Source organism: Misgurnus anguillicaudatus, chromosome 21, assembly GCF_027580225.2.
Source record: "Misgurnus anguillicaudatus chromosome 21, ASM2758022v2, whole genome shotgun sequence".
In the NCBI taxonomy this organism is placed as follows: domain Eukaryota; kingdom Metazoa; phylum Chordata; class Actinopteri; order Cypriniformes; family Cobitidae; genus Misgurnus; species Misgurnus anguillicaudatus.
Window position 1 is genome coordinate 64435238 of NC_073357.2, and position 22726 is coordinate 64457963.

At 35.4% G+C, this 22726-nt stretch overlaps 1 protein-coding gene and 2 long non-coding RNA genes across 3 annotated transcripts in view; 2 read left to right on the forward strand and 1 right to left on the reverse strand.

The window, feature by feature from the left end:
* Window positions 1-22726, forward strand: part of LOC141353140 (uncharacterized) — a 238177-nt gene that overhangs the window by 69001 nt on the left and 146450 nt on the right. The window lies entirely within an intron of this gene.
* LOC141353139 (uncharacterized) lies at window positions 1429-21420 on the reverse strand. The gene is made up of 3 exons (XR_012360149.1): window positions 21207-21420; window positions 5027-5089; window positions 1429-2002 (listed from the first exon to the last, which is right to left on the reverse strand). It is a non-coding gene; the product is annotated as an uncharacterized lncRNA (long non-coding RNA).
* LOC141353137 (uncharacterized) lies at window positions 11715-14964 on the forward strand. The gene is made up of 5 exons (XM_073859623.1): window positions 11715-12701; window positions 12988-13178; window positions 13273-13363; window positions 13446-13651; window positions 14177-14964. Exons 1-5 carry the CDS (start codon window positions 12682-12684, stop codon window positions 14368-14370), a joined length of 702 nt encoding a protein of 233 aa, XP_073715724.1. The 5' UTR covers window positions 11715-12681; the 3' UTR covers window positions 14371-14964.

Here is a 22726-nt window from a genome sequence, read left to right on the forward strand (position 1 = left end):
TAATTTTAACTCTGCTAAATTTGCTGTGTATATGTGCATATATGCTGTATATGTGCTGCATATATGTGCATATTAGCTGCATATATGTTTCATATATGCGCATATATATTTTTATATATATGTGCATATATGCTGTATATATGCAGTATATATGTGCATATAAGCTGCATATAGGTTTCATATATGCACATATATCCACATATAGGTTCTTTCCATGGAAGTGATCTGTGTGGGGACACGTGGAGTCATATTTTGTGTGTGGCTTCCACGTGTTCCCAGTGTCTTGTTGCTGTCATGGTCTTGCCAGATCTTTGTGTAAGATTCAGGTCTGATTTCAGAGGGCAAGATCATGGCAGCATTATGTTTTGTGTGGGGACACGTGTAGTCACATCATGTGTTGGTGTCACGTGTTCCCAGTGTCTTGTCACTTTTACCCTACTCCCTTATGTGCTCTCGTCTTGATTAGTTAATCATGTTCACCTGTTCCCCATTTGTGTTGTGCCTTTATTATGCCCTCTCGTTCTCTGTCTTGTGCTCGTCCTTTCGTCCAGATTCAGTGTGTTTAGTTCCCGTCATCCGGGTTGCCTGAATCTAATTCTCAGAGTCTTGTGTTTCAGTATTCATTGTGGTTTCTTTGTTTTGTTATCTACTTCGTCAGTTATTACTTGTTTTACCCCCTCGTGTGTTTTTGTGTTGTTTGGTTTAAATAAACCTTCAGTTTATTTTTACTTTTTTCTGCGTTTGGGTTCTCTCCGTTATTTGTGTCGTGACATGGGGCTTATGAACGGTTTTGTTAAAATCATTCCTCAAAATATCTTCCTTTGTGTTCATCAGAACAAAGAAATTTATACAGGTTTGTAACAAAATGAGAGTGAGTAAATTATGACAGAATTTCATTTTTTTCCTGTATTGGTTCTACATGGAAATTTCCCGGAAGTTAAGTTTGGGCCACAAAAGCGTTTATGTATGTTACTGTTGCTGAAACCGTCTATAACAGGGTTCCTCACATCCTACCCTGGAGAACCGCTGCCCTGCAGAGTTTAGCATCAACCCTGATCAAACCCACCTACCTCAGGTATGTTTGATTCAAGAAGACACACAGTTTTTCAATATTTTACTATGTTCTTATCTCAACTTAGATGAATTAATACATACTTATCTTTTTTCAATGCATGCACTTCTAATCTTTGTACAGCGCATCGTGAATGTGTTGGCATTTAGCCTAGCCCCATTCATTCCTTAGGATCCAAACAGGGATTCATTTAAAAGCCACCAAACACTTCCATGTTTTTTCCTATTTAAAGACTGTTACATGAGTAGTTACACGAGTAAGTATGGTGGCACAAAATAAAACTTTTGTTTTGTTCCTAAGGAATGAATTGGGCTTAGGTAAATCATGCTAACACATTTACAATGCGCTGTACAAAAATTAGAAGTGCACGCATTGAAAAAAAGGGTTTGTATTAATTTGTCTAAGTTGAGGTGATAACATAAAAAATATTGAAAAACTGTGGTGTTTTCCTTTAAGGTTGGAGCTAACTCTGCAGGGCACCGGCTCTCCAGGGTAAGATGGGAGGAACCATGGTCTATACGGAGATAAGACGAAAAGAAAATGCCATTTATATTTAACATATAACAAACGTTGTGTCTACAATACAGATTGGCCTGAAATTAAACCAAAAAAATCTGTACAGTTCCGGCAAGTGAATCTGTGCATATAAAATGTTTTTATTTGTGAAACAGGTGGAGAAAGCAACAAATTGTGCCATTTTAGCTTGTATTTTCAATATCATTATTATATCAGTTTTACATTTTTACCTGGAGCTATCTTTTAGTTCAGAAACATACAGTACCTATACAAGTATATTAATATCTAGCATAAGTATACAAATATAATAAAATAAACATTACAAATACCAAAATGTCAGAGATTCTGTACCAGATGTGACAGATAAAGAAAAATTCTCCAAGCCGCCAAAAATCACCTTGATCATTGGTGCATCTAGGGGATAAAAAAGAACACAATATGATTCACTGAAAAGTATTGTACCTTTCCTTTAAACAAGATTATTTTTTATTAACATTTTTAACCAAATTGACACTGAAACATTCTGGCAGTGTGAACTAGTGATGCCCACATTAGCCATGTTTGCACTATCGGGCTTCAAGCGGGTGTGCCAGTGCCTGCCGAGGCCTGTGGCGTTTGCATTGTCACTTCCGGGGCATGATCGTGCTTCACTGGTGCTTTGTTGGGGCTTAAGGCCCGGCTTTTCTGGCCCGCCGAATTCCTTGGGCCAGAGCGGGCTTCTCAGGGCTAGGGGAGTTGTTAAGGTCAAAGGTGGAGTTTATCTGAGTCTCTGGCAAGATGCGCATCCATCTGTCTGCAGATTTAAAACTTTAAAAATAACCGGGATCACCAGTAATTTACTGTTTAACGGAAGATGCCTGCTATGTTTGTACTTCGGACTGAAGAAAATGGTCTGCATATGTAAAAAACAAAGACGCGTTACAACGCCGAACTCGCCACACTAAGGATCCGGCGCACACCGCTACCGGTTCGGAAGAAGTTTATAAAGTTTCGGGCACAGAACAAAGTGTTTAAAGTGCAACAGTGCTGAGAAATTAAATATGTGTGTTGGATCATCATTTCATCATCCATGTATTAAGCGATCACTCGAGTCACGATGGTATCTACAGTCGGTGAGTTAACATGCTACATAACGTTTGCAAACAAAACACTTAAAATACAATACAAATAACCATTGCATAAGTGTCTTACATGGGTGTTTATTGTGTTATATTGTCATCTCTGTTGAATTTTTTAGTCAGCCCTTAGAAAAAGTAACCATGGTTTTATTATATTAGTCATAGCCATGCTTTCTGGTATTTGGAGATTAATTTAACTCTTATATGAATGTAGCAAACTTTATATGTGGGTATACTGTATGTGTATTTACAAACCCTTTATACAAAACGTCACATGTGCTGCTTTCATTTGTGTCCGTTTTACAGAAAAATGCCAACGTAAAGCTTTCAGTTTGTCATCCAGGAGTTTTTATTTTGTATATGAGAGATGACACAGCAACAGATGCAAGAGCAGGATATGAAACGAAGATGATGATGATGAGACGGCAGGAGCCATGGATGTTGAAATCCATCCGGAGAAGATGTCTTTAAATACACTGTTTGTGCACTGATATAAACTTCATATGTAAATAAAGTACCGCGTTATTATTACTACGGCTGCTTGTCAGTTTATTGAAAATGACTGCTTAATAAGGATCACATCTGAAACACAGAAATGGTAAGATGCAACAAAATGGTAAATATAATCATCATTAACTTAACCACTGTAACATAGCTTTTTAAATACTTGTGTATATTCAGAGTTGATTCTTAACGAGTACATTTCCTAATGATTTCTCAAATGTTTTGATTTTTGAGATGCAAGTAAAGTGATTTTTAGTCCTAATCAGCTATTCGAGGCAGTTCGTTATAGACAAAAGTATTTATTGATTGACACATTATTGAAATAGCTATTAGACAGTTACCTTGTGTTTCATGTGATGCTCAACTATTAACGTTTTCATGATTAACTCTTTCCCCGCCATTGACGAGATATCTCGTCAATCAAGAGAAAACGCTTCCCCGCCAATGACGAGTATTTCCGTCTTTCCGCAATACCGCTATTATCCACTAGGTGGCGCACTTCCGCAACTTTTTAAACCCGGAAGTATTGCCCTATGGCAAGCTGCTGCATGTCCGTGTTTGTTTTAAAGATCGCTCTGAATGGGATCTCTATGAAAGTCCGTCACAAAAATGGAATTATCTCAGCTTTTTGCTCAAAATGTGGTGTTTTTGCAGAAACCTACCCATATTCAAAAGCTGATTACAAAAGAACTACTGAAGGTAGGATGAAACATTTTTTTTTTTAAAGCAGAGGGTCTGTTCTTTCATTTGATATATTGTATGTTTATATATCTGAAGAAGAAAATTTTCTGGAAGGCATTAAACTTTGGTGAAAATCATGAAAAACGCTGGCGCTGGCTGGCAACTTTTTAAAAAAATGCTGGCGGTGATAAAGATATCACACCTCTTATAATGTGTGAGTATGTTTACATCGCCATAGAACTATAATTACAAACTTAACATTACATATTTAGACACACGTGCATACCTGTATTTTAAAATAAGATTATTTTACATAAATGTAAAACTAGGACTTGTTATATTCTTTAAAATATTGTGTATATAGTATAATGGCACATTAGGTAGATGAACGCTTTATTTGTAATTATCCTACTTCATAAAGTTTACTATTGCTTATTGATCTGATATTGTCTCATCATGAGATCGCTCGTGTGCAGCCAACATTAACTTCAAGAGTAACACCGCGGATGGAGCAAACATCTCCATCTTCTCATCTTGGCTTTCACCGTGCAAACAGCCGCCTCAGTTATGTTCTTTGTGTTTGTTGTATGATGATGCGATCTCACTCCCGTCTCCTGTCAGATTGAAGTGACTTCCTCATGGTAAAACAGGCGGAGTTGTGTGACGTTACATCCAGGTAGGCGTATTAAGGGCGGGGTTTTCTGAAGAGCTGCGGCACTAATGGCTTGACAATGCAAACGCGTCGTGATTTTGGCTACACGGCTCGAGGTCTGAGGCTATTGGCTCCGTGAGGCTCGTTTGAAGCCCTGGCTCGCACAGTGCAAAAGCGGCTATTGAAAAATATAGGGATGCATTAATAAGTCTAAGTTGAGGTAAGAACATAGTAAAATATTGACAAACTGTGGTGTTTTCCTTTAATATAGAGATGGGATAATGATAAACATTTTTTATAACATTATATAGACCCACACTTGAGTAATTTTTTCTAAAATAAAATGTGCTTCCCTAACAAAAGAAAGTCAGATACATCAGAGATGGCACGAGGGAGAGAAAAAAACTAGATAATTTTTATTTCTTTATGCACTATGCCTTAAAATTGATAAGTTTGGTTTTATATTTGCCAGTTAATACTTACTAGTGTTGGATTTGTCTTTCTGTTGGTGCCTATGCTTACTGTAAACAATGCTTCAATGCTGATCTAAAAGAAAAAAGAAAGAATGAATCCGTTTTATCTTTAGCAGTTATCACCGTTTGGAAAATGGAATTTAAAAACATGTTTAAGCCAAAATGTATCACCTTTTCAAGACGAGCACAAGCTGTATAATACATTTTTGAGAAGTTACTATTATTATTATTAAAAATGGTAGAACGTACAAAATATATTTATCTACCATCATTAAATGCACAGTCCAGCAAAGTCGCATTTCACAGCTTATGAGCGCCACAGTTGTATTAAAATAAAATCACAATTAAGATATAAAGTGTTATTACAGAATAAAAACAATGAATAACAGTGATATGTTATTTTTGTTGGTATGTATGCAGCAGTGTTTCTCTTTTCTTCTACTCATTACTGCTGTTTATAATGTTAAAGGTCACGTTCTTCCTGATACAATTTTAAACCCTAGTTAGTCTGTAATGTTGCTATAATAGCATAAATAATACCTGTAAAATGATAAAGCTCAAAGTTCACTGCCAGGCGATATATTTTCTTCAATAGAACTCCTCTTTAAAAGCCTACAACGAACGGCCGGTTTGGACTACAGCCCTCTATTTCCTGCTTTAATGACGTCATTAAAACAGTTAGTTGACTAAACTCCGCCCACAGGAATACGTCAGTCACCAGCTTTGGCTCAAACGCCTCTGCTAAGCTGCTATCGAATCACAGCACACTTATGGCAAGCCATTTTAACTTTTATTCATTGAGTTCTTGATATCAACAATTCAATTCTTGATATCAACAATTCAATTCTTGATATCAACAATTAAGTTATTGATATCTGTAATTGTATTTTCACAAGTGAAATATCACCATAGGCTGCCTATGGCAAGTATTTTTTATCATTTTTTCATTTACATTTACTAGTATCTATTTTTTAGGTACTAGTTCTTATTTTTTAGTTACTAGTATCTATTCGATTAGATACTAGTTCTTAATCATTAGATACTAGTACCTAAAAAATAGATACTAGTGCTTATTTTTAGATACTAGTGCTTATTCATTAGATACTAGTACTTATTCAATAGATACTAGTGTCTATTCATTAGATACTAGTTCTTTTTCATTAGATACTAGTACTGTTACATACAAGTACTTATTCCAATGGTGACTATGATTAAATTATACTTTACTAGTTAAGAAAAATATAAAACTAGTACTTATTCTTTAGTTACTATCAACTTTTTTGATCAAAGATATCCTGAACTTTATAGATACTAGTGATTTAAGTATGCAAAAATTGTCACGGTTTATGAATACATTGTTTCCTTCTGATTCACATGGCTGTGTTGTGTAGTGGTGTGTGTGTGTGTGTGGGTGTGTTTGGCACTTACCTCCAGCGCACCTGATGATCATCACTCGCTCCAGCTGCAGCTCATTTACTCACCTATTTATACTCACTCAGTTCTCGTGTTCTTTGTCAGATCGTTCTGGATGTTCTAGATGTCAGTGAGGTCTCGTGCTGTGTGTGTGTTCCTGTCTGCCGTGTTCCTGCTCTCGTGTTCCTGCTCTCGTGTTCCTGCTCTCGTGTTCGTGTTCGTGTTCGTGATCGTGTTTTGGATTTTGGATTTGGATTATCACAGACTGGAGTTCACTGTCTTCACGCTGGCCACCTCAACTGCCTGTGTCACCCGCTCAGCTGTTCGCATTGATCATATTACTCTGTTTACAATAAAACTCTTAACTTGCATTTGCTTCCTCTCATGTTTCGTAACAGAAATATGTTGAATAATAATGAAGCAACATTATGTAAGCTTTAAACATTGTAATGTAGAAGTGTCCAGTAAGGGTCACTTTTGGGTAACAATTCACAGAATATAGGTAGGAACCTTTCACAGTTTGTTGACTGCTACGTAAGGAATAATTGACGACGGGCCATTGAATTATAAGAAAATAATGCACACCAAGGTGGTAATGCGGCACGACAGGACCGGAGTCAATTATTCCGCTTATACCGCGGTTACCACAAACATTGCTCTGGTGCCTATTTTTAAGACATTTGAAAAATTAGGTGTGCGGTTTACAGAAAAATAATCAACACCCATAGAACATTTCTCAGCCAATCAGAATGCAGCATTCAACAGACCCGTGGTATAAACAAGGATAAGCTATGCCACTAAGCAAGTGAGAAATATGCAGCTATGTATTGGTAAATTGTGGATTTTTTGACTGTTTGGATTCTTGCTTCTTTGAAATGAAGACCAATGAAATAATATCCACAAATTGGCAATTAACTTGTGAGTGGACATTTTAGTTAATAACAAGCCAAGTGTGTGCATAGTGCATACATTAAAGAGCACTGTCTAGCATCTCTCAGCTGCTTTAAGTAATAGACTAGGGATGCAAACATGTTACATTTCAGCAAAATCCGCTGTTTTGGATCCAAAATAGGTCATTCTTGTGATTTGTCTAGATCCAATAAGTTTTCTAAAATGGGGATGAGTGGCGTCTGCAACGGGGTTGCAATGAATAAAATCATGAAAATCATGTCCATCTGTTACAATGTCAATTCACTAACCAGTTTGGTAGGTTATGTTTTACAATTTATAGTCACATTGTTTCCTGCAGTCTGTGTACATTGAGCACACATACTTAACTCTGAAATATTTTCTCAACCTGATGCAAAAATACCTTGTGCATATTATGCGCAGAAGAATTGTGCTGAAGTTCTTATATTTATCTCTTATTTACGTATCACATGATTCTCATCACAGAAACATGCAAGGCAATGACAACACGCATTATTAAGGTCATGGAGTCACGTGCTGTACATTCTGCAGGGTTCCTGTCTTACATAAGATTACATAAAGAAATTAAATTATAAAATTTTTGCCTTTTAAAAAAGTGTCTTTTCATTGCCTTTATATGAAAACTTCGTAAGAACAACTTTCACCTTTGACTTTGTACATTTATCAGGAGATAAAGCGTGAACTTAGCGAGAGATGCTGTGCGCTGCATTGCCAAGTAAGTCCTCTGCCTTTTTGTAGACTTCAGATTTTGGGTACTTTTAAACTGTTTCAGCAAGTTTTTTTTCTGTGGGTTAAAGATGAAAGGATTTAATTTATTAGTTATTGAAATTTGGGCCATAATTAGTGATTGGGAAGCTTTTTGGATAGTTTTTAATGTTCATTAGGCTGGTTCGATACGCGAATCTGGCAACACTGGTTGTGGGATTGAGCTGACATCATTTAGATCGTATTATATATAATGTAAAAAACATTTGAATTAGATTGCAATGAAGGTACATGTAAACTCTACTGTCTTAACCTAAATCATTAAATTCATTTGTATTGACAAAATGTTTTGCATGTTAACAGGGCACTTTGGTTTTCCAAAGTTACTAGCCACTCATCATGTTCACTGGCCACAATTTTGTTGTTGGAAAAATATATTTTATATTATTAAAATTGACTTTGGCATGCTAAAATTACATATATTAGCTGGTATATACCTGGTATTAATACAGATCATATCATCTATTTAGCTCCATGAAAAACAATCTGCCACTGAAAAAAATCTTGAACTTTATCGGCTTCTTCTGAACTCTTTTCATCATCATAATCATCATCATCATTATCCTCTATCGCCCATTGTTTACTTTAGGAAAGTGTATTTTGTTATACTGTGACTTTCAAGAAGTGTTTGTGTTTGCAGTTGCTTGTTCTGTTCATCTAACCCAGTTCATATCACCATTTACCATCACTGTGTTGGATACGTGTTGTATGTTTAATAAACTACCTGTTGCTTTTACATCTGTGTCAATCCCATCTGCCTACCATAACAATAACATTCACATAGAGAATATTTTATATTATTTAATATTTTATAACATTAATAAACCTCTCCACTGGTGGGTTTCCTTTGATTTCGGACAAAACTATGATGTGTGCATTCTTGCCCAGAGAGTGTGCACGCACTTTAAATCTCTTCAATCACTTCCATGCAATTGTTTTATCTTTCCTGAAGTGTACGTGTGTGCGCTCAGACTGCGTCCCGTGCATTCGCAAATCCATCAGCTCTCGCGCTCTCTCTGGTAAAAAGGTGGCGCTTTGGTTCGCAACGCTCCGCTGATCGCACGCGCCTCTCAACAGACGGTCTCAGTACATTGTGCTGGGTGCAGGGAGTGCTCATGGAATTTTTAGTTTCCCAGTATCAGTTTGCATTGTTTATAATTTCGCATAACTTAAAAAAAATTACAATAAAAAAAGTATATTCAACCAGCCAAAGTGGCTAGTGGGATTGGCTGTCTTACCCACCACAAAATCTACCCGCATTTGGCGGGTTGGCGGGTGTTATTTTCAAGCCCTGCATAAGATCATGTTGTTGTTTTTTTTGCAGATACCCAATTATGTGAGCCTGAAGGCGGAAGGTTTAGGGTGAAATAATTTTTGATAAAGAGATAAAAGGGGTTGAATGAATGTAAACAGCCCCACCTGAGGGTCAAATGCAGATTATATTGCTTTACATTGTTATTGTTTAACCTGCTGCCTTACAATATTCATACATACTGTTTTAGAGCTGTGAATGTAAACTGACGTGTGAACATAACAGACCCTACAGTAGGTTTACCTACCTGTTCTTCTGAACTGCCAATAATCAATCATAACATGTCATAACATGAGATTAATTCAACTCTCTACCATGATGAAGACATTTTTCTTACATAATATTGTTCACCCAACGCAATAAATATTAAACAAAGTCTTTATTTGTGTCTTTATGCTAACCGATTAACCAGATATGCTCACATTTACAAAGCCAGTTACTAAACCATCAATATCACTTTAAATAGTATAATACATTGTATTATCATGTAAACTCTGATTGGATGGTTGAGGGGTACTCATGTTTATGTAATGATCTCTTTGAATCAAGATATCTCCAAACAGCTTCTTACTAGTTCCTTTTGAGATTGAAGATATCTCCAAATAAATAAGTACTAGTAGTTATTCTGTTTTTGATATCAACCAATCATTTCTGATAGTATCTATTCCAACAGTGACAAGTATCTTTTTAAATATTAGTAGTAACTAGTAATCATTAGCTACTAGTAAGTATTATTTAACACTGGTGCTTAATCATTAGATACTAGTACCTATTTATAGACACTAGTAGTTATTCATTAAGTACTAGTACTTATATATTAGACACTTGTGTCTTTTACAATAGGTACTAGTAACATTTTTAATCTTACTAGTCACAATTGTTTTTGTACCTGTCATATGGAATGACTAGTCAAAATGGCCACTGTATAGTAAAATTAAAAATCTTACTAGTAAAATAAATTATCTTACTAGTTTCAATTAAAAAAGTACTAGTGTCTAATGAATAAGTAATAGTATTTATTAAATAAGTACTAGTAACTAATTAATAAATACTAGTATCTAATAAATAAGAACTAGTATCTATTTAAAAGGTACTAGTATCTTACGAATAAGTACTAATATTTGTTTACTAGGCACTAGTATCTAATAAACAAGTACTAGTATCTTATGAAAAAGAACTAGTATTTAATGAATAGATACAAGTATTTATTAAATAAGTACTAGTATCTAATTAATAAGTACTAGTATCTAATAAAGAAGCACTAGTATCTAATGTTTAGGTACTAGTGACAATTGCAATACATACTAGTCAGAATTGAATAGTTGATATCTGAATGACCGATCTTCATAGAAATCAATGGGAAATTTTTGAAATTTGTTACTAGTAACAATGGAATAATTACTAGTCACTATTCCAATAAGTACTAGTATCTAATGAATAAGCACTAGTATCTATTTAAAAAGTACTAGTATCTAATGAATAAGTACTTGTATCTAATTAATAAGTATTAGTATCTAATAAATAAGCACTAGTATCTAATTTTTAGTTACTAGTATCTAATGATTAAGAACTAGTATCTAATCGACTAGATACTAGTATCTATTGAATAAGTACTAGTATCTAATGAATAAGCACTAGTATCTAAAAAATAAGCACTAGTATCTATTTTTAGGTACTAGTATCTAATGGTTAAGAACTAGTATCTAATCGAATAGATACTAGTAACTAAAAAATAAGAACTAGTACCTAAAAAATAGATACTAGTAAATGTAAATGAAAAAATGTCAAAACGGCTTGCCATAGGCTGCCATTCAAATTCAATTCTTGATATTAAGAATTACATTTCCACTAGTAACAATGTTAATTGTTGATATCAATAATTCATTTCTTGATATCAAGAATTAAATTATTGCTATCAACAATCGAGTACTTGATATCAAGAATTCAATTGTTACTAGTTAAAATGTTAATTCTTGATATGAATAATTCGATTGTCACTAGTAACAATGTTAATTTCTGTTATCTGAAATTGTATTTCTGATATCAATATCATTTCAGATATCTAAAATGGCTTTCTTACTAGTAACAATCCCATTCATGATATCAGAAATTAAAATCGTCACTAGTGACAATCGAATTATTGATATCATGACTTAACATTTTAACTAGTAACAATTGAATTCTTGATATCAAGAACTCGATTGTTGATATTTGAATTTGATATTTGAATTGAATTTGAATGGCAACCTATGGTGACATTTCGGTCCGTGTACTTTTGCGTCCATTCGTTTTTCTTTTTTAAACAACTATATAAAAAACAAAAATTGTGCTTTTCTTTATATTTGTTTTCAAGGTAGTGGATAGATTAACCAAAAACAAAGTCAATTTTCTTATTTAAAATTATTTTAGAAATGAAAATCAAATTATTGGTATACAACTATTTTTTTCAGTTTTTCAAAAATGCTATTTTTGATTCTTGCATTTTATTTGCGTTGACCCGGAACATTTATTTGATGACCTTTTCGTCGCCACGTTGATTACGTTAAAGGTGAACCGCTTACACGTGCAGGATTAGTTCAGCAGAAGATGCTTGAGATGGAGCAGTACGTTCTTTTTAAAGGAAGCAAAAGGGTTACGTTGAAGGACGATGACATGAGTGCGGAGAAGATAGGTCGAATTTTTCAGGTGAGTACACGCATTATTAGTTTACAGAGAAAAAAAACACATGATCTTCGAAATGCACGGAAACGTTTTACGTTCACCTTTATTACTAACGTTACCTATTGTTTCACATTAGCTTAAAAGTTTGAAAATTTGCTAATCAATGCTGGATAAATGTTATCAAACAGTGTCGATACTGGCAAAGTGTAATCAATTATAAAATAAAAACAATTCGGCCATAAATCAGTCATAAAGACATAAAGGTGTTGTCGCATGGAGTTGTGGTTATTAATCTTGACCTTGCTATTGTTTTTAAGGTTTCATCGCAGACTCTGTATTTGACAAATGATTCGAATGTAGCAATTTTCCCGGCACAGTCGGGTTACTTCAGTGCCCTAGACCTCACTGCACGTGGGCATTATGAGGTCCATGGGGATGAAGTGGAGAAAGGGATTCTCACCCCAGGAACACTACTCTCAACCCCATCAGTCTCCCAGCGTTTCTCCTTTACACGCAATAATACTCCACCCTCTGCAGCTGCTGGCTCACCTGCAACGGCTGTTGCAGGACCTCCGAAAGCCGCCATGACTCGATCATTTCAGAGGTAACTTATAGTTATTTTATTTATGCATGTTATGTTAGAAAGATTCTCAATAAAGCTTTAAAAATAGCTATTTAATTTATTTTGATAATTTTCAGTCAAAAAGGTCTGGTTTAATTTTTTAGACATTACTATTTGTATCACCAAAATTTCAAAAACCACACAGGTTGGCTCCATGTAGCATAATTTTTTAACAAAAACGCGTGATTTACTCACTACTCATACTTTGTGTGTGTGTGTGTGTAAGAGAAATTAAATTCTGAATTTGTCATGTGCATATGTCTCCCAGATCCATTTACATAGCTGAGTTGGTAAACGGCAAACTGAGGCCAAGCAGGATGGTGGTAGTTCGTTTCATGGAATATGAGGCTACAGTACATGGCATTATTGGGAAAGTTCAAGATGCTCTTGGCAGTTATGATCCTGTAATTCTCACCGATGCCCAGGGCAATGAGATACTTGACTCTGAAGGGACTAAAGGTGCATATTCATCAATTTGTTTGCATTTTTACTCTGTTTTAAACATCAAAAGTGATGTGACAATTTTTATGGCATGTCACCTCCACATACTCAGGATCCATCTACTGGAAGCAAAATGCCCGCAAGGTATTTGCCATTGCAGAGCACGACTTCACAGAATTTCAAGGCAGCAAGAGGAAAATAAGGTACAGAATTAGTATTTGTGAGTACACAAATATTTTTTTCAAATGCAAAAGTCAATTCTAATTTATTTTAAACCACATTTAGCTCAAGTCGGAAAGATGATGAAACATCAAGTCTACAAGATGTCTTTGATAAGATAGAAGAAGTGGTGCTGGCGTCACAGGGCCTTCAGCAAGTTATTTCAACTATCAAAGAGCTTTCTGAGCTGTCCAGTCAAACACCTGCCAAAACCTTGACTGAAGTCCAAACGGAGAAAATAAAAGCAGCTTTCACTTGCATAGTCTGCAAAGGTAAGAGGTTAAACATATCTTTTAAAACGAATGGTATAGGGTTTGGGTGTATTCACTTTATGTTGAGGGACAGAAACCGCTTGCATTTAAAAAAAAAAAATTAATTTGCTTTCTAAAAATGAATACAAATTGTATGAGTTTATAACAATGAGCAATAATTTGGGGGCTCTAGCATGAGAATCATTATTTGTGTTTATGGGGTGGTTTTCCAGACAGGGCTTATCCAGAAAATGCATGTTTGAGCTGCCTAAATTTAAAAACATCTTGTAATTGTACTTGTCTTAACATATATCAATGCCATTGTTTTGTCCCAAGATGCAATTCATTAGTTTTTTGTTTAGACATGTTTGTAAACTGAAAAATCCTAACATAACTAAGGCCTAGTCCTGGATTAATCTAAACCCTGACCAGGAAACTGCCCCTTTATGTATCTTTTTCCAGGTAGATGGATAATAAAGCTAGCCTTTTTAAACACCCTATCTCTGCACAATAACTGATTTTTTTTGTAACATTTTTGTTTTTTAGGACCCATTGATCAACCAGTATTTGCCACCTGCTGTAGAAGCCTGATCGGATGCAAACCTTGTGTTGATCAGTGGATGGCTACTTCATCACAGTGCTTAAAATGCAGAGAGGAAGCTCTTAGCAACCACATCTTTCTTGCAGCAGGTCTTTCTGAAGCTTTGTTAGCTCTAGGTGACATCATTAGGGTAGAGTAGGCCTACATTACCCAGGAAAAAATTTTAGCGATTCAAGTTTAGTTCAGAAGTTTATTTCACAGTTGATATGTAAAGTTTTGCTGCACAACTACTTAAAACAAGAACTAAAAAGAAATACTTTAATTTTATTTATTAGCATCATGTTGATGCTTACATTCTTGTGTAATATATATATATATATATTTTTTTTAGAAAAAACACTTGATGGAAAGCAGCATTGAACAATTAGAAGGCATGCTCTTTAAGAGTATCTTTGAGTTAAATTTACTAAACACATCAAAGCCTCTTTAAAAGGCAAAACGTTTTTGTTGACCGTATTATTGAGCAAGTAAGTGATGTCTGGGCACTTTTCTGAAAACAGTTGTTCTACTGTAGCCTTCTCATGTTCACTTGTAAAAGGGTCTGTTCCAAAGGCTGAAACCCTTGTCAAAGATGTTCCCAGTGTGTTCATGTACAGATCAGCTGCTTCAGTTCCATGAGGCAGTAGTGCTGCTGAGATTTTTTTTGCACAACCACCCTGTGCAATCTGGTTTGGGATTCCTTTTCCTGTAGTAAATGGGACATGTTAACTTGTAATAAATGATTGAATGTCAAGTGCTTTTCAAGAGTTTTAAATATTATTTAGCATACCAGGAATCCTGTGGTTGTTCCAGGCCTCTACTACCCTGCTAATGCCCAGATGACACAGCTGACAGACAAAGTTAGACACGCAGTATCTTGTTAGGTTGCAGTCCATATCAATCAGTTCTTGGTCGACAAGCTGAACAAGAGCCTCCTTCAAAGGGTAATTAACCCTGTTGTTTATTTCAGGCCAAATTCTCTCAATTGTGCGATTCTGATGAAAGAATTTAACAAACTGTTTTATATAGTAAAATCATCACATTACTAAAATTATATTCGTCTTTATCATCAAAAAAACTAAAATTGGGAAACAACCCTTAAATACAAGTGATTTTTACAAAAAAAAGTTTGTATACGTTTTAAGTTGTGAGTTTTCAGAACAACAGTATTTTACCCACAAGGCAATACCTTTGTTGATTTGGTCTGACGATATGGTGGTGTTTCTGTATTCATTCTGTGGTCAGCAAGAATTTCTTGCATAAATAGAGTCAAGAAAAACTCTTTTCCATGGTCCACCCTTATCTGGTCCCACATTCCATTGTTGATTACTGCAGGCCTTAAATTATATGATTTAAATAGAAATTGGTTTATACACACACAAAAAAAAACAGTAAGTGTTTTGGAATACAAACCTATACACTTCATCATAGATAATGATGTTATTCTTTACTGGCATACAGGAATATGCCATTATCTTGCTGCTATAGCCATCAATTGCTACGACATGTGTAACTCCAAACATGCCCAATTTTTCATTTTGATCTAAATGGAGTTTGTGGCCTGTGTAAATGGCACAGTAAGGTATGGGATTCAGGTTCCGTGCACCCTACGAGAAAGGTAAAAAAACTGTTAATGAGTTACATTGTTTTTATTTTTTGTGACCTTGGATGACAAAACCCATCTTCGAAGCAAAGCATATAGCCTAGGGCAGGGCTTTTCAAATCTTACTCTAAAGGGCCGAGCGCTACAGAGTTTATCTCGAACCCTAATCAAAAATAACCACCTAAGACTGTCTAGTGATCATGAAGACCCTGATTAGCTTGCTCAGCTGTGTTTGATCAGGGTTGGAGCTAAACTCTGCAGTGCTTGGCCCTATAGGGCAAGATTTGAAAAGCCCTGGCATAGGGCATAGGCTGTATATAAAAGCTAAAAATGAATTGTATGGGTCAAAATTATAATTTTGAAGCTTCACCGGTGCTATATGGCACTTCTACGGTTCTTCTATGATTACGAGCAAAGAACTACTTTTGGTACTATAGCACCGTTTGTTTTTAGAGTGTAATGCTATTTAAATACCCTGGGGCAATAAGTATTATTAATAATGGTCATAATAACAAACTAACTTACACTGCATCGCATTTCATGATATGGTCGATGTATTGTCCGGAGGGCTCGTCCAACCCTACTTTCTGCCGCTCGAATTCCCTTTGCTGTCAAATAACCGGTCATCAATTTACGACCGTAGGTTGGTCCTGTCTAGAGGGATGGAGAGAATAATTTAAATCAATTTTGTTTAAATCAGGCCATGATTATGATATTTTTTATAAAACACGGGCCTTTCGTGTTCATCTAAAGTCAAATATCATCATTATTGTGCAGATTAAAGTTTTCACAAATAGTACTGAAGTGTATTTGATCTGTGAAATGTTTCACAGATCCGAAATAATATTTAAAGCATAATGTGGTGTTGATTTACCGCATACAACAAAATAACAATTCAGTTTCAAAATATCGTCAATTGCAAGCCAATTTGTTTGTAAAGGTTTCACAAATCAGGCTCTTTCTAAAACAAGTAAATTGACATTATTTCTGACTGCGTGTTCGCTGAAAACGGTCGTTAATTGTAAAAACTGTGTATTGCCATGTTCCGCATTAAACGTCTTATCGTGACTTGACGGTGAAAAACTGTAGTCTATTGTGAAAAAAAAATCACAAATCAAGCTGGACAAAACAATGGTAGTTTCAGTTTTGTAGGTGTACAGTTTCGGGAGTTATACGCGGTTTAACGTAAAAGGGGAAAAATAATAATAAAACGCGAATATTTGACATTGGGACCGGCATCACATGAATTCACAAATCAGAATGAATGGAATGTGATGGGGGTTTTGACATGCAAAAAGCAGCACGCCGCAGATTTACAAAGTATTTAACTAACAGATTATTTCGATATCCTTAATATTTTTTGTAAATTTGAATCAATATATTTCAGAATGTCACACTTAAATATTTTAGTTTTTAAAACTGTAATAATTGCTCATTTCAAGTTAACATAGGTATTTAACATCAACAAAAATTTTGTAAGTTTCATGCATAACTTTAACTATGATTATGTCAATATTTTTGGTGAAACATTTATTACATTGTATTATTTTAGTAAATTTAGGCAAAAAAATACATAAAATCAGATTTAGAAATCACAAAGCCAACGGTTTTTTAATCAGCAGCAGAAGAAACTGCGCCTCTTGCAGGAAGACAAACAACCCCCAAATTCCCCTAAAATCCTGGTAAGTTTCCTGTTAAGTTTATTAATATTTACACTTTTTAATGAAATATTTGATGTGTCCTTGCGTAAACAACTTAAGGTGTATTTATACATTCTGAGTCATACTGTAAACTGGGTTCAATAACAGCTTTCTTTGCACATAGGCTACTGCTAATCATGAATATTGTTATTTTACGTATTTATTCAGGTCACCAAAGTGTTAATACAGCTGTGCTACTTGAAATGTGTGCAAAATAATAATTTCTGATCGTTTTATTACTGCATAATGTGGTTGTAGAGTCTAGACAAACACGTGTAAATCTGTAGTGGGTGATAGTCAGGGGATCCGGAATCCGGACCTCAGTTTCCCTCCACCCGGACTTATTTGACCTTTCATATGAAAGCGGAATAACACAACAGAGCTTTACAGAGCTCACATGCTTATATACATTTATATTAATTATCTCTCGACTCCATATGCCTATGTCTTATTTTCCTTTTTTGTGTTAAGGGTGTCGCACACCGGTCGAGAAGCGCAGTGTTTCGTGTAGGACAACTCACTGTTTCTGACACCACACCAGACGATCACACTGAGTTTAGTCAGACAAATTTTACTTCCAGATGTAAAATATGCATTTGCAGCCTATGTTAATCATTAAAGATTTTAGACAAATATGTTATTTAATGTTAAACTAAGTGGCGCTCTGTGGCAGTATCCAGAGTCACAGTGGACAGCCGTTTAAATAAAGTTATTGTTGCATACAAGTGCTGGTGGTCCACCTGGTGATTCTGCATGCTGTGAATTTGAGAGACCTCTCAGAGTTTATTCAGCTGAGTTTTTGTAACATGTACAATGTTTGCCATTTTTAATAAAATAACGTAAAATAACGCTTTTTATTATTGATATTTGATGGTTTAGCATGAAATAAATTCATTACATGAAGTAAATAAAACTAATTTTTTTTTAGTTAAATAATATTCACAAAATTTTCAGCTACATCTAAGTAACATTTTTTATTATATCAACTCAGTTTTTTAGTAGACTTCACTAGGATTTTTATTGATTTGTTTTAATATTTTTGATTCCATCTACTCAATTTAATTTGTGATAGGAAATTAATGTAATTTTGAAGTCTACTCAATTTCACAGCTTTCAAATGTACTCTTTTTATAAGTGTGAAAATGCTTCACAAAAAATATTGAGTAGATCATAGTAATAGTTTTTACAGTGTGTTCAGAGTCAGCCACCTGCGGATCGGATCGATTTAAACTGGCCATGCCCAGGTGTTCGAAGTCCGACAGTATATGTTGCTAAACCATCTTCTGTGTCAAATCCACAGATTATTATTTACATAAAATTACATTACATTTTTTGCAATTTATTTTTTTCATGACATTCAAAGTGGAATTATTGCAGCCAAATCATCGCTGTCAAACATTAAAATGCCATTTAAAGGCTATCATAAGAGCAGTTACTGCTACAGTTTAAATAATTCTTGTCTAAATTCTGGATAATTATTTAATGTAATGTGCAATTTGTGTTAGGGATAGCTCGGTAATGGCATAGTACTCACGTACACAGCCTATACTTTGCAGGTGCACCATGAACCCCCCACTTTTTCCCAAAGGTGACTTATTGAAAAAAAAAATGAAAACAGTTATTGCGGCAGGTGTGTTAGCGTTACCATCTAAAATGCAAGACGCGCCGCTTTCTTTACAAAGCTTTCGCCGTCTGCTTTTACTACCAGACCCACTAATTGTGTGAAGAGTTTATTCCCAGAGGCGTCTGTGGCTTGCCCTGTGTCTACATTTAAAATAACAAATTTCAGCGCGACACTAACGCGCCTCTAAACGGAAAATAATAAAAATCTAATTATTTAAAATAAAATGCATACCCGTAAGAAAATTAACCATGGTTTTATTGTGGTGCAGTAAAAGTGTAGTAAGAAACCATGTTTATTTAGTGATTACCATCAGCAAAACCATGGTCTAACAACTATGGGTTTTAAAAACCATGGTTATTTTGTGCTTACCATGGTTTTACTACAGTAACCATGGTTTTGGTTTTAACTGTAGTAAAACCATGGTTAATTTTCGTAAGTAAAACTACAAGGACATTCTAATGTCCAAGCACACGCCTGAACCAATATACAAGTGCCAATTTAGTAATTGGAATAAAGTGACGATACGATGAGATAATGGCATATTTATCCTAATGCACTGCAAAAGCCAAGTGACCTTCCCCGAATGATTCCCCTGTGTCTGTCGATACAGTTTGGGAACCGACGTATGAGAGTTGGAGGTTTGTAACTCTAAGTTACAGTACGCCATACATTGCATACATATTATGAATGATATTGCATTGTATTACTTACTTCTTGTACTGCTGTCGATACAGCTATCTCCAGCTGAGTGTCGGAAACCTCCCGTCTCACACCATGACTGGCACAAAATCTTCTAACAGTCCTCGCCGAACAACCTCGCCCAACACCAATTTGAGACAAATGCTCAGCAATGTCCTTGTGTGTGCGATGTTTTAAAATCATGTCCAAAATAACTTCTCTGTACGGTTCCAGAGACATGGTGCTTCGCATTCAATAGTGCGGGAAAAAATATTTCCGGGTCACTAATTTGGCCTCAGAAAACTATTAAAATTCGCTTTATTCGATATAGATTTTTGTATTTTTAAAATGTAAAGTAAATGTGCAAAAAAGTCATAAACAAAAATCGGAGAATAAGTCAATATTATTTTTTTTCGTATAATGTTCTGAATACAGTTCTAATTCAAATATTTGAATGTAACTTTTTTAGCTTAAAATACAACAACCGTTTATATTTTATTTTTCTCATAATGGTTAAAAAAAGAAAAACGAATGGACGCAAAAGTACACGGACCCATTTCACTAGTGAAAATACAATTACAGATATCAATAACTTAATTGTTGATATCAAGAATTGAATTGTTGATATCAAGAATTAAATTGCTGATATCAAGAATGAACATTGTTACTAGTGGAAATGTAATTGTTGATATCAAGAATTAAATTGCTGATATCAAGAATTAACATTGTTACTAGTGGGAATGTAATTGTTGATATCAAGAATTGCCATTGATACTAGTAGAAACGTAATATCTGATGTCAATAATGAAAATTTTAACTAGTGAAAATTGAATTGTTGATATCAAGAACACAATGAATAAAAGTTAAAACGGCTTGCCATAGTCACGCTGGACCGGAGCACCCTGTATGTTTGTGCATTGTAGTGACAGACTTCATTCACCCCAATGGAAAGCATATTTACACTGTCTGAGTTATTCCTATCCCCTACTTCATGCTAAGAACTAGTAAATGTATGTCTTATCTCAGGTGCGTGTGATATCATGTTATGTGCAATTTAGGGAGCAGGAAGCTTCATTTGAGCATTTGACTGAACAGGAAATTTGATGAGAAGATGAAGTCTAGGATTGTGTCATAAAAATTCTAGAGTGACATTGCTCATGAAGTCACAATTGTGAAGAAGCATGTAAATGCTGTTAAAAACGCTAGCTAGACACCAATTGTGAGCGCTTGCCAACGTTTCTTCAGCTAAGCGCTTTTGTTGCTATTTTGTTCTGTTTATCAGTCGTACAGGGTCTTAGCTGGTTGGTTGTTGTAGTATTTGTCAATAATTTCCAATAATATGGCAACTAATATGCAAACGCAGTCTTTATATATTAGGATAAAATTAAAACCTTTTGAAAATGACGTGGTAGGAGACTTCTCTTGAGCTTTAGGGGGAAACGCACACAAAAACAATATTAGTAATTTTATTTAATGGGATGTGGACTTTCAAAACTGAAACGTTACTCACCAGCTCCAAATAAAACACATCCTCGGTCTCATTTTGACTTAAGTCCCAGCGATCCACAGTAGATCCAAGAAAAAACAGGACTGTATAATCTTCTACAGAGCCCAGGAGTAAGGTTCAAGTTCCTCTCGGTCTAACAAGTGTACATGACAGTGATCAATTTATACATTTCAAATATACATTACTATTTATGCTACAATATAAACGCACCAGTATCACTAATAATCATAACACAGAAAGTACGTCAGGATTTTACTGTCGCAGATTGATTTTACAGTTTACTAAAAAACTTTGACGAAACTTCTGCTTATATATTATCAACATCAGCTACAGAGCATGTCAAATGCTTCATATAACGGCCTCATAACTACCTTGGAACAACATGTATAACTGCGAAACATTTAGCTTCTTAACCAAAGGTTTTATTAGCGTAGTTACAAGAAAACAAAACACGACAAGAAGCCTTAACGTTACTATAAACATCTCATCAATTCAGACATCACAATATGTGAGCTTGACCTAATAACTACTACTAACAACACAGATTAACATTAGCGGTTCTTACATTTATATTTGCAAATTGTCACGGTAGGATAAGTCCATCGTGACTTTCTGTGTTGTGTTTGTCTGTATGACTGAACTGTGTGTGTGTGCGTGTCTGATCGCTAATTATCTGAGTGAGTGCAGGTGTGCGTGATTGCTTTGCTCCAGCTGGTGGTAGTTACCCATATGGCATATATACTCACCCAGTCTCTCTTCTCACTGCCAGATGATTACGCTACATATCTCACCAGTGTTCTCGTGTTCATGTGTTCCTGTGGTCTCGTCTTAGCGTGGAGTTCTGCCCGTTTGTGTATCCGGTTTCATCCGTCAACCAAACTTCATCCACGTTCACCAGGAATTGTCACCGCAGCCTTTGTCTGTCCAACCATATCAGCATTATCATCTGTGTCATCTGTTTGAATAAACCTTTGTTCATCTTACCTTGCATTTGCTTCCTGTTATTCTCCTTCAGTCATAACAGAATCATCTGGCCATCATGGAAGCAGCAGGTAAAGGATCCCCGGCTCGGTACGAAGAATTCATCACCGCTGCCATTCATCGCTTCACCACTCAGGATAGTCGTATCGAGGAACTGAGCCGGGGAATGAAGAACATGATAGACAAAGTGTCTGAGCTCACCCAGGCGATCCAACAACTGACGCTACCCACTGTGCCACCCGCACCGTCTGTTCCTACCACACCACCCGCGAGCGCTTCCCGTCAGGAACCAAGACTATCCACGCCAGATAAATACGCAGGTGATCCAGAAGGTTGTAGATCATTTCTATCTCAATGCTCTCTTCATTTCTTTCTTCAGCCCCAGACCTACGTTTCAGAAGAAAGCAAAGTTGGATTTGTGTT

Excerpts from the sequence above, each read along its gene's own strand:
- LOC141353137 (XM_073859623.1), top strand. The coding sequence starts at position 12,682 with ATGACTCGATCATTTCAGAG. Across the intron at positions 12,702-12,987 it reads ATGACTCGATCATTTCAGAG|ATCCATTTACATAGCTGAGT; the intron begins GTAACTTATAGT and ends TATGTCTCCCAG. Across the intron at positions 13,364-13,445 it reads GGCAGCAAGAGGAAAATAAG|CTCAAGTCGGAAAGATGATG; the intron begins GTACAGAATTAG and ends AACCACATTTAG.